Source organism: Larimichthys crocea, chromosome XII (assembly GCF_000972845.2).
Source record: "Larimichthys crocea isolate SSNF chromosome XII, L_crocea_2.0, whole genome shotgun sequence".
Taxonomy (NCBI): domain Eukaryota; kingdom Metazoa; phylum Chordata; class Actinopteri; family Sciaenidae; genus Larimichthys; species Larimichthys crocea.
The window spans coordinates 296166-313554 of record NC_040022.1 but is presented as its reverse complement, the minus strand read 5'-3'; the positions used below and the strand labels follow the sequence as shown (position 1 = coordinate 313554).

The 17389-nt window shown below is 39.8% G+C and overlaps 1 protein-coding gene across 2 annotated transcripts in view; it reads left to right on the top strand.

Annotated features, from left to right (window-relative positions):
• prkcbb (protein kinase C, beta b) overlaps window positions 1-17389 on the top strand; it is an 84470-nt gene extending 67081 nt beyond the window's left edge. The window contains exon 17 of one of the 2 annotated variants that reach the window (XM_019274926.2): window positions 13571-17389. In XM_019274926.2, the coding sequence (XP_019130471.1) occupies window positions 13571-13726 (156 nt within the window). In that variant the 3' untranslated portion in view covers window positions 13727-17389. Of the gene's footprint in view, window positions 1-2798; window positions 6723-13570 lie in introns of those variants that run through there. The other variant, XM_019274925.2, reaches the window with a different exon arrangement.

Below are 17389 nucleotides of genomic sequence, written 5' to 3'. Positions count from 1 at the left end.
TGTGTGTGTGTGTGTGGTCTTTGCTGTGATGTTTTTTTTTTTGTTTTGTTTCTACGACAAAATTAGTTGGATCAGAACTGGAGTCAGGATGATTTCATTTCACACACACTCACACAGCCTTAGGCCAGACTGCTGCTTAAGAGTTTTTTCTGAGTTGAGCTTTTTATGCAGCTGTCTTGGCCCACTGGGGTTTTGTGTGTATGCGTGTGTGTGTGTGTGTGTGTGTCTTCTAGGCTGGATCAGTAATGCTGCAGTGTGTATGCATGCTCCTGTGTTTATGCGTCTGTATCTATGATCTCCATGTGTGGATGTTAGAGGTCACCATTAGGACCTAGCTGCGTTTTAACGCTGAGGTGTGTTTCTGTTTCTGCAGAGAGTCCTCTGATGTGACTACTAACATATGTCGTCTGATCTCTTCGTCTCTTTTCTCTTTTTCCGTATCGGCCTCTCTCGTTCTGTTTGATCTCGTCTTTCTAACATCTCTTGTCTTTCACCTCTCTGCGCTGTCGCCTTCTATCTGTCTCTTTCTTCCTCTTTCAGAGGACAAATAAAGGTTGAGATTTTTGAGGATAAAAGTTTAGGGTTGACTTTAGCGTCTGCTTTAATCATTTCTTTTGGTGCTCTGCTATCAGACTTATTTAAGCTTTGTGTGCATTGTTTTGAGGAGAGGCTGATCTGTATTTCTCATAGAAACCACCTCGACTCATTCCTCTTGTTTATGAAGGATGTTTGAGGTTGCAGTGGCAAGCCTCACTTTTGTCAAAAGTTGGTTTCCTAACTGTTTGTGATTATGCTCTGCTTTTGGTTTCACACCCCTGCGAACGCCTTTTTGAAGAGTCTGTTTGATGGTTGATCAGATGAGCTTTTGAATGTGTGGTTGACTGACCGACCAACTAACAGCCTGGTTGACTGACCAGTCGGTTTATTGATTCATCCAACAGATAAAGAACGTTCATGCCATCGCCTTTGGACTTTCATTTACAGCCACTGTCTTATGTTACTATTGTTCATCTATCTGTCCATCAAGCAATCTGTTGTCAATCCATTTATCCATCCCTACATCTTTCCATCGATCCATCCATCTGTTCGTTGTTTATTGTTGCCATGCATCAACCCATCTGTCCTTGCACATTTTTATTTGTCCTTCTCTGTGTTCACAGTTTTCTCATGTTTGTTTCTGTTTTATTTGCATGCTCTGGTGCTCAGTCTCAAATGGAACCTGTCCTGGAGTGCACGCACTACTGTTAACAGGAAACAACAGCATTTATTCAAAAACCAAAAGCCAAAACCAAAGTTTTCCATCACCTTTCTTGTATTCTTGGAAGTAAGGCTCATAGTTCAGCCAAAATCAAAATCCTGGTATTGAATACATATTTGACCTTTAATTTTTTTTGACCACATCAGCTGTCATTTCTCTGGCTGAGGTGTTGTGTACTGCTTCTAAACTTTTGTGCCACTTATTTTATTTCCCCGTATGGCAAATTCTACCCATCTGGTTCCCCAAACAGGTTAAAACAAACGCGAGTAATTAGCTGCAAATACTATTTGACCCTGGTGTATTTCTCATTTCACATATTTCCCCAAACTATAAACAGTCTGGCTTAATTTCATTTGGTTTTTCCGAGTTACAGAGATTTAATGAGTTTGTAGTTTTCCTCTGGGTGATGTTGTCAGAGGACACTGAATCCTTGTTGTGTTAATTAAAGCTCAGTGCAGTGATAGAGAAGGGGTGGGGGGAGGGGGGGAAAAAAGGGAATAGCTCAGCCCAAAGTCCCTGTGAGGCACACTGTCGGGAAAATATAGTTTTCAAGTTAATAACTTGTTTTATGTACTTAGATGGACGCACATCTCACGGGTATAAAAGCTCTTTTTGGGTTCCCGGTGGTCAGAGCGAGGATATGAATGATGACACAGAAAACAAATCTAATATAGATTGCACAATAATTGGAGTTTTGATTGAATATCAGAGTAAGAACATACATTTTCAATTAACAGATGTGATTTCAACATGATCGTCATACACAGAATATCTCAAATTGTGCAGCTTCTGAGCAAATATTTAAAGGGATTTTGAGTCACTCCCGGTGCTCTTTTGCATACGAGCTGCTTGTCTGATTTGGTTTATCACATCTCAGCATGTCTCCACAGCTGCAGCATATAATTAACCCACAATTAACCCACAATTACACCATGTTCGTCTCATGGCTTTGAGCCTTTTTCTCGTATGATGATTTAGAAATTCCAATTAAAGTATTACAACCCAAAAAAATTATGATGAAACACCAAGGAAAATTTGTTTTTGGCTATTTACTTACAGCCATGATGGGATGCTTTTCGAGTGACCCAAAAACTTATACCTCGCTTTGCGCTTTTGCACGGACACCAGTCCAGTGTAGTGCACCGCCACAGGACGTTTGAGACTTCAGTGACCTTGTTCTGTTTAAAAATGGAATATGTTTCAAATATTTCAAAAAGGAAAGCGTATACCTGAGGCGTGCTTGATTCACCTCTCCTGAGAGTGGTATTTTTGTATCATTTTGACAGGAATAATAAATTACACAAGAGAGTTGAACCAAGCGCACCCCAAGTTCTGGCAACTTGTTCTGATATTTGAAACCATGTTCAAGTAATGTCATCTCACACCCTGGTTCAACCCACCATTCCCCTTCTTTTGTTTTCCTCTTCTTCTGCCCCTCCCACCCCACCCGAATCCATCCATTCCTCTCCATTCCCACTCCTCCCTTTACCCCATCCACCCCTTCCCCTGTACTCTCATCCCTCCCCACCCTCCTCAACAGTGTGGACGGGATGCGGAGAACTTTGACCGTTTTTTCACACGCCACCCACCGGTGCTGACCCCTCCCGATGAGGAAGTGATTCAGAACCTGGACCAGGACGAGTTCCAGGGATTCTCCTTTATCAACCCAGAGTTCCCAGGAAATGCTGCTACCACCACTGCCGCCGAGCAGGCTTGATTTCAGCTCATGCACGGACACATGGAATCATACACACACACACACACACGCAGCATATACACAATCAGTTTCCTTAGTATCAACCTTGTGTACCCCTGGAATACACACACACACACACACACACGCACACACACGCACACACACACACATGCACATGCACACACACATATCAACTTGAAATGATTTGTGCTGCCACAGGAACCTAAAAGCCATGACTTAAACTAACACACAGACATATCACAACACATATACACACATTTATTGTTCACACTGCTGTAAGCTGGATGATGTGTTGAGGGTCCATGTGCAGTATAAAATGGCCTAAATGCATGTGCAGCTTCATAAGTACAAGAACTTAGATAGAAAATAAACAAATCCAGTATATTTCCATGCTTTTTAGGTGATCAACATGTTAGTAGTCACCATTAGCTATTGACTTAGTCATTCAACACAAGCTTTCACATTTGGGATGATTTTTAGCTTGAGATGCAGACAGTGTGAACAGTGTTTGTATTAAATTTACCAGACATCGTCAGATTAAGGATTAGAAATTAATGGTGACCCTCAAAAGTCCATGAAATCCAAAATTTAAGGACAAAAATTGATTCCTCCAGCACACACAAGTACACAACTGCGTCATTCACATAAAACATATCTTCAGCATTTCATGTTTTGACTTCTTTTGGTGGAAATTGTGATTTAACTTTTCTTTTAGTCATTCCTCGGCTACTCCGGCGCATTTTGAGTTCGGCCTGTAATTCTGGTGTGCTTTTTTATTCAGTGTATGAAAATAATAGTGTCTGTATGTTTATCCTTATCTTAGCTAAACAAACAAAAAAAAAAACAACTGGAATGCTTCACATACTTGTGCATGAGTTTCTATATCAATAATAGCCCTTCTTGTCTCCCAGCAGCATTTTAGCATCTTATCTCTGCCGCCATTGAGTGGCTGTTGTTCAAAACATGTATTAAAGAAACATGGAGTATGTTTTTACTCAATGAGACAATGGAAATATTAGATTTTCTGTGTCTTGGATCAAGATGGTAAAATGCTGCTGGGAAATGTAGTCTTATATAGGCTTTGAGTCAGTTAAATAGATAGATAATACTACTTCTTATACTCTGATTTTCTGTTATCTAGTATTTAAGCAATGAAAGAGACTAGCGGTTAGTTTCTTTGTGTTTTACAAAAGCATGATTCCGATACCTGGGCATTTGTTTACAGCGTATGTATGTGTGTGTGCACATGTATGTTTTATATGTGTGCGAACGAGTACCGCGTATTTAAAACGCACATTTGTGTTTGCATTTTGGTTATGTATGTCCATAACTGCCCAGCGCCTTGCCTGGCCTCGTGTCAACATTTGTTTGTAAGGTGATTGTTTGCACACCCCCTTCATGTCCAGCAGCACCGGTATGCTCACCTTACTTACTTTAGTGAAGGAAAAAGCTGCTTTCCTGTAGAAATGCATGTTAGTGAAATTAAAACAATCGATTTCTTATAAAGCGAATAATGATACTAGAGACTGTTAGTGTTTACTTGGAGTCTTAATGAAAGTTGTGCGTAAGTTAGTGTAGTCTTAAACCTCATGTTTGAATCACCATTGAAATTCAGTACTACATGGTTCGATTTCAGTACTTGATCCTTTGCAGGGTACGATGGTCTGGAAATTAAAATTGAATCCAGTTTCCTGCTTTCAGGGTGCAAGTGAAGTACATGAGTGTCTGAAAGGTTTCCTAGGCACAAAAGTTGTGGTAGAAAAATGGATTTCATACAGATAAGCAAACCAATATATTGTGCAGCTCAACTTGTCCAGTTTACTTTTTTGGTTAATGGATTGCAGGGAAGGATTTAAAGCTCATCTCACTGTGACTGGTGTTTTTCCAAGTAGCCATCTGCCTGCGCAATAAGAATTTCAGCAGCAGCAGCAAATGTGGACACAGGTTAAAGCTAGGATTTCTGAAGCAGGAAGATGTGGTGTGGGTATGTTTTGTCTTTTGTTTTTTTTCCCAGCTAGCAATAATGTTGTTGACAGTAAGACAGATGTGGTAATGAACCGACACTCAGAAGGCTCAGGTTAGAACTGTAATTAATGTAACTGTAATTAATTTAGATACAAAAGGATATACGGCATATTGGTACAGAGATTTATCTCGGCTCAGAGAGAACGATGTACTAAATGAGTGCAGCTAATGTTGTGTGGAAGTGCTTCTTCATATCACACTCCTCATTATCACAGAGAGGTTGTGGTGTTTATCAGGCGTAGAGGCATGAAGTTGTCTACACAGGCTCTGCAGGAAACGAAGAATAATGCTATAATATCATACGGTTAATTCACTTGAACGGTTATAGGACATTTTTGACTTCAGATTCCTAAAATATTTGTTGCTACGTTAATGCAGAAGGCAGTAGGTCTTCATATACAAATGGCCAGTTAGAGATGTTGCTGTCGTTGAGACAGTTTGACTAGAATTTTCTTTAAAAATTTGAAAAATTAAAACATGTCCAACAGGTCATGAAAAATTAAAGTAAAACAAAAATTGCAGGACACTAGCAAATTATGTTTAATTTAATTTTTAAATTTATTTCTACGGACAAAAACAGTAATCAACATTTCAGTAACACTTTTAATGAGGTCACATCTGTAGTGCGTTACGAAGCAGTTATAATCATTTATAATGTATTTATAATGCCTTACAGTACATCCATAATGTTCCATGACTGAATGTAGTGCATCAGAAAGCATTATGTGTGTTTAAGAGCGGTCATGAAGCATTATGAATGCATTATAATGTATTATAAATGTCCCCATAATGCACTATATATATGCTCCTTACAGAAAGTGTTACCGTGTCTGTAAATGTGCCAGTTGGATCATTTTCCAAGTGAACTAATTTTCTGCTTATTCCTGACCAGTAGGACAGATGGTAAAGAGTTAGCAGAAAGCTGAGGGAGCGAAGGCCTGATCCCTTTGGGAATGGCAGAATTCAGAGCAGAAAGCCAGTTCCCCCTTAGCTGCCTCATCATTGATTTCAATGTTTTCACACGCCACCCCTCCGTAATGCAATGCATATGTTGGATGCTTTTCGGTGGCATTGAGACCTGTTACGTGAAGTCATTTGATGAGTTGTTCAGCACGGAAGAGCCGCTTTAGAGCTTTTACGTCTCGTCCACGATTATGAGATTGAAAGTAACGACAACTGTGTGTGTTTTTATGACTCGACGACGTAAACCATTATCTGTGTCGTACCTCCGTTGTCGGTATTTATTACAGTCAGTGTCTCCTGTATTATAACAACAAAAATATACACTTATACATGAGCAAATACAGTATATAGCTGTGTCAAATGTTGATATATCCATATATTTATACACCATGTGGTCAGTATTGCAAAGGACAAGAGGAGAAGTATTATTCCAGGATTTGTGTTTTGTTTCTATGATTCCTTCCTTCTGAAGGAGAAACAAAATGAACTCTGCATGAAAAATGCTTTTGTTTTACCTTTTTATTAGTTTAGATTTATATACATTTAACATATTAGGGTGATTCATGTTCTCTGTGTCAGCACTGCTTCAAAAGTGTGATCCGAGCTACTGTTGTGTGCGCTACATGTGAAAATAATGAAATATATCAAAAAGAGAGAGAAAAAAAATGCTTTTCACATTGCTTTCCATGTGCCAAATTTTTTTTTGTTTTTGTTTTCCAGGAAAAACAGGCATACCGAAAATAAAGGATTTAAAAGATGTGTTAGGGGATGTTTGTTTGTGTTCACATGATGTTCTTTGTGTATGTTTTTGATGTGCTTCAAAAAAAAAAAAAAGAAATCTCCGTGGTGGATAGAGAAAAGGAGGTAAAGAGAGATAAGAGTGATGGAGGGTGACAGACGAGGAGTTTCTGAGCAAACGGGAGAGGGAAAACACATGAAAGAGAAGAAGAGAGAAGCAATTCCACAATGAGAGGCGACGAGGAGAAGAGAGGAAGAGGTAGTAAGAAGGGACAGTGGAAAGGAGGAAGGGAGGGGACGAGGAAGCAAAGGAGAGGCTCTGTGAAGCGAGGCAGGCGGCTACGACAGGCTGTGCATATTTCATGGCTGCCACTTATCATAAGAGCCTTTCCCTGATGGGGGAGCGTAGGTCTGATGACTTCAAGGAAATAACATGCAGAACACGGCCTACATACACACAGCCCTGCTGAGCCACTCAACCGCTTCACGCCGCCTCTAAAGCTGCTCCCAATCCACTGTAGTCAAGCCGCTGCTGCTGCTGCTGCTCTTACTAGCTGCACATTTACTTTTAATAGGGCTTACTGTATCTTGCACCATTTACCATCCCAAGTACGGTATAATGTTTACAAGGGTGTGCGCAAACTAGATGCAGGTTCTGAACCGTGGAAGTCGTGGTCTGAGCCATGGTGGATGATGGAAAGCAACATCTACAACAATCATCCACTGGGAATGGGAATGTGGGAATGTGATCTGGTTATGGTTCAATATCCACGGCTGGGGAGAGAAAAACTGCGCCAGCGAGGTTAAACTTTGATGAAGTTAGTCAAACGTGTTGAGACGACCTTTAAGTTCTTTATATTCGGGGCGGAAGGTCAAGGCATGCGACCATAACGGTGTGACATTTGGCTCAGATGTTTTTTTTTACCGTCCACAGCTTACACATTTTTTATTATTTTACATCCATGTCCCGTGTTTCATAAAAAATAATATACAACATTCTGTTGTAGCACGAGCAGTTAACCCTCTGATATACAAGCTCAGTCACATCACATAAATGTGGCACTAAACTACTTTGGATTAGTCAGCAGTCTCTGCCACTGTAACCGTCGGTAATATGTGTGAGCACAGAATGAAGTGCTTGGTTATCACCTCTACATGAACGGTAATGTTTTTGAATTAAGACACCACACTCTTCTATAACCAAAAGAAAGATCATCAGCCATGTATACTAATTAGAGGGAAGTAGATGAGAAAACATGTTCATAATGAATATCTCTTGGATATAATGGGACCTTAATTAGAGTCATTGGTAACACCTGTGTTTACTATGTCATGTCAAAATGGCTGCTGTGAAAAAAGTCTGTTACAGGCAGAACCTCCATCTTATAAATTATATTCAGTTCCGTTCTCGTGCTGTTCTTCATGTTTTAGTGTTGAGAAAGAATCACGTCTTCCTGTCGCTTTGTTGCCCATAACCTGAACAGTTATTCACAGAAGCCATACCCCACATCGCTCTTTGTATAACGGTATACTAACATTGTAGTGCAGCTGTATTTTATGTAAATTTATCATAACAGCAATACAAACTCCTGTGTAACAGTAAGTTCCAGCACATAAGCTGTATAAAGTTTGTATTGGAGTGGATGTAATAGCCATGTACACAGTAAGCCGCAGCAGTGCTGGAGTGTGTGTGATAATTAATTCCAAATGTTGCGGCCCCCCAAATTAAAGCCAGTGGCTTCAGCACAAAGCAGCCTGCGCTTATCAGCCCAAAACAGGTCAGCGTTCGATACCGCCTTTCATTCACCCTCCTCTCCTCTTCACCTCCCTTTTCCTCTGTGCTTCCCACTCTCCCCCGCATCCTCAGCTGACATCGGCTCGTCTCCCGCTAATCCTCTCGTTACTGAAAAAAGATGGGGTGTGTGTGTGTGTGTGTGTGTGAGAGAGAGAGAGAGAGGTGGAGAGGAGAGGAGAAGCAGGAAAGCAGAAGAGGAGAGGAAGAGAGGGAAGGGAGGTGTAAAGAGGGAAAGTCTAAATTAAAGACTCAGAGTCATGTTTCTCTATTAAAACTGTGCCTCTGGAACACAACGATTGTGTGTGTGTGTGTGTGTGTGTGTTTGCCCTGATGTTACTGTATATCCTAAGCTTTCTATCTATACATCTATACCAAGGGCCACTGATATTTATCTCACTCCCTGTCCTTTGCTGCATCTCGTCCTCTCTCCATATCTCTCTCTCTGTCTCTCTGCCTCACAGCATTGACTGCAATTGAAGCGTGTTGAGATGGAACACATTATGAGCTGGCCTACATGGCTGGCAGCTGTGTGTGTGTGTGTGCGAGTGTGAGTTTATATGTGTATTTTTGGTAAATAACTGCCTGAACGGTCTTGGGCAGTTTACACAGTGAATTTACAAGGGTTTTGGAAACATAAACACACTCATACACATCTCTCGGTGCATGAGTGTGTTTATATTTCCAGTCAGATAAACTGCCTTAACTGCGAGGCATGAGTTGAGTGACATTTAGTCTGACAGTATATCGATTAGCAATAGCGAGTGCTGACATGGATGAGTAAAAATTCATAGAATATTCCTTCAGGATATGATAATAAAAGCATATGTTGGCACACTATGCTGTATTGAATCTACACTGATAGATAGCACCCATCAGATTTAAGTTTAAAAGCCCTGCACACTTGTTTCAATCATCAACATTGTCCGCTGACATAACAGCGTTTGTGAGCAGATTTTATCAGCTGTAGCATGCTAGATAATTTCATGAGTTGGTTGAAAACACCCTCAGGCTGATGTTTTTAATGTTTAGTCATGCACATGCTACATACATGATATCTTGCTAAAAGGCAAAGCTGTATGTGTGAGGAATTTCAGCATCCTTACTGGCAGCATTAGTTAGTGCTAATATTAAAAACACGATTAGGAAAAAAGACCAGATTATTATTTAATATTGCCCAATTTTCCCACTTGGCCTACATATTTGTTGACAATTTTTGTCTTCCACACATCCATACGAGCAGGGCAGATCCAGTAACATCCATAAAACTCTGATAGCATCCAGGGCTCACCTTAACCCCACAAAAAACAGTAATTAACAATAATTAATTATCCTCTGTGCACAATAGCTTACATAGACATGATACAATTGCATCTTACATTAGAGTAAATAAACACACTGTTTAATCCGTTCCTTTATATTTATCCAAACCTTGACAGCGGGAGTATGTCTAACTATCCACATTATAAATAACTTAGTGTGCAGAGCAGACAGTAAATTTTACTAAGCAGTGCTATTTATTTGAATAATCTTATTCCACACCGTCTGACGATATAATGTACATTCTGTATCAGTTTGTTCTTTTCATTGAAACTATGAGATGTTTACACAGAGTGAAAGATTCAAACTCATGGCTGCCCCACCTCCATTAAATGAAAATATTTCTAACGTCCTGTGCATCCTTCTTTACACATCTCAACAAAATGACATATTGGTATCTGTGGACTCTTGCACGGGGTTGAATAAAACGAAATCTAAAAATAACAAAACCATTATCTCCGGTATATAATTTGGGAAGTAAATCACATCCACATCTGTGTGAGTTTTGTATCAGTGCCTCTCTTGAAACGAGGCATTCTAGTGGATATCATGCCCAGGAACGTGAGGTGGATCTGGGCCAGCTGTGGCAGGTGTGTCCCTGTGGATGGAGGGAGCTCCTCTCAGGCGATGGGAGAGTTGGCAGATGAAGGTAGGAGACGCAACGTTGGCTTGTGGTTCCTGTGATCCTTGAAAGCTCTCCTGTCCCTCTCTGTCTCTCTGGTTGTGTCTGACCCCCCACCTTCCTCTGCCTCACTCTTGACAAACAGTAGAAACAGGCATTGTTGTGATGTACGAGCTTGTATCGACTTTCTACCTTCAGAAGTGTTGGACCAACATTGTAATGTCTCCTTGACTAGATTCTCTTCTTCTTTAGTCCTGTCTCTTCCTGTCTTCACCTCTTTCCTTCCACTTCCTCGCTGAGTTGGACTATCTGTTTGTGTTTTTCAAACGTACATGGTGCTCAAATTTGTGGATGTATTTAGATGTATTTATGGTTGGTTGTGGATTTCTATCTATCTATCTATCTATCTATCTATCTATCTATCTATCTATCGCTGAAATTGTAAAGCTTTTATCAGCTTTTAAAAATTTTCCAATGAAATTTATTTTTCTGCAAGAGGACTCTGGTCACCTCAGTTTCCAGTGAACAGTAATAAAAAGTTCAAACCAAAAAAACAGGGAGGAAATACAAAAGAGCCCCTTATCACGCCGCATCTCAGACACAGTTCTTAAAATTAATGAAGAGATAAATAACGCTAGAAGTGCAGAAGGTTTGTGCTCCAGTTCTAAAGTCAGATTTTTTACCAGATTTCTGGTAAATAGAAAATAAATATTTCTTTATTCAATTAGCAAGCAGAGAGAGGAAAGCCTACTGATGCGTACCATACGAAATGATGGTAGAGACTAGAAAGATTCACATGGTAACGTCCTGTGAGAGTTAAAAAAATTAATAATGCACCATAACAATTAAACACTCTATCCATTAAGTTTGGATATTGAACAATGTACTTTGGCTACTTTCAGAGAAGTCCCACTTTTCCCAGTCCTATTTATGACTTTAGATGTTGATGTGAACGCAACATGTTGGGAACTCGTAATTACGATAAGCCCATTATGAATACAGACCTCATGGGCTTTAAGGACCTGCCCACGCAGGTGTTTATTATGAACTATGTGCTGGAGAGATCTAGAAATAGAGCACTCAGACAAATAAACATTAGCTGAGCAGTGCAGAGGGCAGACCATGATAATTACATTAAAATATTAATCTACTGTATAATTCTCTGTGTATACGCCTAATCTACACTGGATAAGATGTGTGTATTTCCTGGACATGAAGTATATGGATGCCCCCTAACCAATCCTCCTCCTCCTCCTCCATGAGTTTTAAAATCACATGACAACACACAAACAATCGCACATCCTACAGGCCATATATGGCATACAGTGATACGACTCCCCACCTTTCCCTTAATGCTCGCTCTTACCCACAGCGCCTTACAGCATCATGCATGCATATAACACGGGTAGCCCTCAACAAGAATTAAATCCCCAACCGTGCGAGTGTGTCAGTGAATCAAATGGCAGCCGCTCTCCTTTTACTGCATCTAACGTGCCCCCTCACCAACGCACACCGCTCCATCTTTAACACCCCGCTCGCTCTGTTCTTTCCTCCATCCGTACACCAACTGAGCCAAGCAGTGCATTAACAATGTCCTGCCCCAGAGAAACCCTCCACTACCACACACACATGCACACACAGACACACACAGATTTCCCTCCTACATAAAGTCACTGTTACTGTTGTCCCGTCTCCCTTTTTTTTCCAGTCTTGATTCATGTTGCTTAACATCTGTCTCTCGTCTAAGTGTTGACGCTCTCTGCACACCTCCTCTCCCAGCTTATCCTTAAATGTACAGTATTTAATACAGATACAAATATATTAATACTAATGTGATATTTTTGTTTTGAGGTCTTTCTAAAATGGGTTGCCTGCCGCCTCTTGGTATTTTGAAACTTTCCTTGTACTTTATTTCATCTCTGGAAATAAGATACGGGACATCTGGCTTTCTCTTTCTGTGTCATCCTATCCTTGTATATATCTCTAGCTTTATCTTTCTGTTATCTGATATTATTCATACAGGTGCCTCTTAACAGTAGTAAATCAATATCACAACAAGTTTGAGACCTGATTTTAAATAGAATAAGCAAAAGGGACCAGCACAGCAAAGACAGGACAATAGGGAGGTGTTGTGTTTATTCCTGCCACACACCAGTACCAGCAAATCAGGCATACAGAATACACTACTGTCTATTTTTCATTTCTATTGTTGAAACTCCAGGAAAGCAGCATTGCTGAGCTCATTCGGCTTACTGTACCCACATCTTCTCTTGTCAGGTGTAGTATGTCTTCTGTAGTCTTGTACCTGTCACAGTGGACAAGGAGAGGCTCATTTTTGAGCTGCAAAAAATATCCTGATTTCTGTGACCCACAGTCCTGGCATTATAAAGATAATGTTTTTAAAAAAAGTAGCACTGGCTGGTGAGACGTCGCTGGAGAGATTGGATGTTCAGGTGACAAATAAATGGTAGTAACATAAAAGTGAAGAACAGTGCTTCAAATTCACTTCATATGATATGATATATTTTATGCTAGGCATAAAATATATAATATAATATGCTGGGTGGTAGTGATGACAGCTGCCTGCATAGCCACAAAGAGATGATGATTCATGTTAATAAATGCTTACATCAGCAATGTACAGGTGTGTACAATTATTGCCTTTTCAAAAAAATGAATTAATAACTATAATTAGTTTGAACAATGTACTTTTCCAGTTCTAAAGTCTGCTAATCAACTTCTGCCTCCTTTCTCCTTGTTCACAACAAGAAAGCAAAGAAATATATTTCCCAAAATGCAGATTTTTTTCCTATAAATACTTAATACATAAATAATATTTTGACCATTATACAGTTGCATTAAAAATCTTCAAGCTTTTGTATGGAAACTGTAATTAGACTGTGTAACTGAATTACCCTTAATCTACTCTAACAAACAAAGGGTTGGGCGAAATAAAGATGACATGCGCTTCTATGCAGATGATATTGTATTAAATGTTATCTAAAAGTCTCTCTTCTTCTTTCCAATCCATCCCATTCTCCTCCAATCATTTTTATACATCCTACCCCTCTTCACATACATTCCCCCTTCCTTCATACCCTCTCTCCTTCATAATCTCACAAACTCCACCTGCAGCGGAACCGTCGGGACACCTGTAACTTTGACAAGGAGTTCACCAAGATGCCGGTGGACTTGACACCGACCGACAAGCTTGTCATCATGAACCTGGACCAGGACGATTTCCTCGGCTTCTCCTACACTAACCCTGAATATGTGGCTCCTGCAAATTAACGCACGTCTGATGGACTGATAGAAAACGAGGTTTCAGAGCAGATAAGGAGACAAACTAGCACTAAAAGTCTAATTATTTTGTGTTTGTTCACTAAATGTCTGCTTTCCTTTTAGGCCATAAAAGGGTCTGTCCAATACTTCAGCATAAGAAAGGTATCAAAACACCAAACTTGCACAATAGACTGGATACCAAAGATTTTGAAGTATTGTATCAAAAATGCTCTCTGTGTCAAAATGTGCTTTTTGTACAGGATAAAAGCTTCACATGCTAGATTTATGGGAAAATATCAATTTCAAATGACTGACCAATTATTTACACAATGTATTACAATGATATGAGCAGCCCAGACACCATAAATACCACACTACCCCTGTCCTGCTTGCCAGCTCAACAATTACTCCCTTTTCTTAATTTTATGCCATGATTATTCTAGAATTTAGCAAACCAAATGCTCTGTTTATGGCGTAAGTCGGCTTAAATGCTACAACAAACCTAACCAATTTACACTTTTTTTTTCACTGAAGTGCTGTGATACGTTCTCTAGTGAGTTTAACTACATTATTGTGGCATCTCAAACCAAACCATGTGAGGATACAAGCAGCAGTCTCAATCCCAGGTGTGATTTGCCTGGTGCAGTTAAAATGCTGTTCGCGAGTAATGTTGAAAGCAGCATTGTCCTTGTATTTTTAAGATGACACACTGCTTCTAGTCCTGATTTTGTCCTCTGTCCAGACATGGAGAAATGCTTTATGATTCTACACGGAGAGATGGGACCAAAACAAACAGGAAGCTGCTTCTAGATAAGCAAATGTTTTTAGATCATGAGTGGACCAAATCATCATGACGTTAGCAGTTTTGTACATTTTGAACTTGTTACTCTCATCACTTTGTAAAATCCTAAAAACTAACAAAATGCATCCACATCTACATCTATAGTTCTGCAGCCGCTTAAACAAAGCTGTGCTGGCTTTAGCCATCTTAACATACACCATGAGGAGCACTGTGTATCAGTGCGGTTTGTGTGTCTTGACCATTGTTGCCTGTTTCAGCCAGCCTGTACACTGTCATGAGCTGCACCGGGAAAGTGCTGCTTCTCACACAGTGCCATCGCAGAGGAATATGCCTAATGAGCAAACTTCACAGCCTGTCAAACCTTCTCATCCTTCTTTTTTCCTTCTTTTGGCTCTTGCCTTCTCCTTTCTCCCTTCGCTCCCATCCCCCTGTTGTCGTCTTCTTTTTATTTATTTATTTAATTATTTTTTGGTTTTGGCTCTAATCCATACTTCTGACAAGACCTCAGTGGGAGCCTAGTATGACGTGGTGTCACAGGGTTGGCAATGCGGCAGTCACCAGTGGAGCATGCACACGTACACACATGCAGATGCACACACAGTGAATGAGAAGCTGCTTGGACAACCCCCAAGGGAGCGATTTCACAAACAGCAATAATAACAGTAATGCCGCTTTTTCTCAATTATTTATATTGCACTTCTTCCTCATAACCCATCTGTGTGTTGGTGCTGTGTTTGTGTGCACGTTTTGAAAAATATCCGTACGCCAGAACACACGTATGAACGTTTGTGTGTGGTGCTGGTGTGTGTCTAGGTGTGTGCGTATGTGTGTGTGTGTTTATAAGGCTTCATTGGATGAAGCCAATTATTTCAAATTCAGCTCAAATTCAGCAAATCTGCCTTCCAGCTTCAAACCGCATTACATTGGCTATGATGCCAACTAGCTTTGTGTACTGCGCACACACACACACACACATACACACACACACACACGCACATACACACAAGGCCATACAGTCCAATCCATGACTGAGGGTTGGAATTATTAGGTGAAGCGTAACAAGGCGGACAATGACTGTGAAATGTTCGCTCCTGGAGGCACACAAGACATATACTGTAGGTCCATTACACAGGCCAAGATTGTTTTTCCCCTTCTTTAATCAGCACATACAGTACCCTCATGTATACTATATAAAGTACATATATATCTATATATATACAAACACACAACATCCTTCCCAGCTCTTTCACTATTGGGGGAATTCCACTGGCTCTGACTCTGCAGTCCTGTCCTCTTATTTACATGATGTAAAATATGAAGTATAATTTGTGTGTTCACAATCGTAGAGCTGTATATTGCTCAGGTCAAGAGTGTAAATATCTCCTAATGATAATCACGCCTAACTCTCATGCGAAACCGTAGACCCTGAAGCATTCAATAGCACTCGACAGCTGTGTCAACCTGTGTGTGAATGAGTGAGTGTGTAACCGCACATGCATATAACTCAGATACGTTTAATATAAGTCTTTAAATCTTAATAAGAAATCTCTCTTTTTTTTTTGTGGCGAAGACGGAAGCTAAGAGTTTTCTATCTGCACCCGACCAAACAGCACCAACTCGAGAGACATGAGGCACATCGACAGTAACACACATGTAAACATAACCACGTTTTCTTTCCTCGTGAAGGTCCGCTCTCAGCGTTTTAATAACCGGTGACATAACCATCATCCAGTTACTCGTTATGGTTATGTTTGGTGTTAAAAATTCCAGATCAGGACTATAAGGAATTATACTATGCATGCATGTGATGATCTTTCTCTTTCATATCTTGTTCCATATAATATGGATTTATCCTATATTAAGTGTTGATTGATGGACTGGTGTGTGATAATTACTTTATTAGACATGAATAGGGTTTATGTTGCGTAGTTTATGAGAAATGTCATGTCATTGTTACCTATTTATGAAATATTATACAGGGGTTATGTTCTGCTTCATTTGTACATATATAAATATTTTTCAAGTCTATAGGAGTCTTCCATTTCCATGATTATATACACAGAGAAGTTTATGTGTTTAGGGGTAAAATTATATATATATGAGTTGCAATAGAAAACATGCAAATAAGGTCCAAAAATATATCTTACATCATCAAATACTTGTTTAACCTTCCACCCACCCGCTCATACAGTTGTATCAGTTGTGCAGTGTGGAGTAAGTTTTGGCCTAAAAGTGTACCAACTCTTAAATAGTGTTGTCCTTCCTTCACTCCTTTCTTTCTTTCCGACCTTTTCTTTGATCACGCCTTTTCATCTGTCATTTTATTTTTTCCTCTGACCTTTCTCCAGCTCTCCTTCTTCCTCATTGTCTTTTTTCTACCTCATTTTCCTTGCTCTTGACCTTTACCCCTCTCCATAGGCTTTTCTCTCTTTGCACTACCATTTTCCTCTTCTCTTCTTTACTTGAAGATCAATTTCTCTCTTCATCCTTTTGCTCTCTCTTGTCTTTAATGCTTTCTTTATCATTCTCCTCTCATGCTCACTGATTTGCCTCATATTGATATCTGTTACATCCCTTTTCTCTTGCAATCTGTAGCCTTACTGAGGCTACTTGACATTAAATTTGAAATCCAATGAGCTATAAGTACGGTTAAAATTTGTTGTTTCTTGACCTCATTTCCGCTTTGATCTCAGCTGGGCTTGCACGCTAACCAACAAGTAATAATCTGAAGATAATTTACAGTTTTTACTTGCAGAGAACAGCAAAAATACTGCAAACGAAGAGTAAGAATATGTTTTGTGAGATAGTTTACCAATAAGAAAATGTGTATTGTGATGTTTTCGATTGTAGAATAATAAATCCTGTCAAAA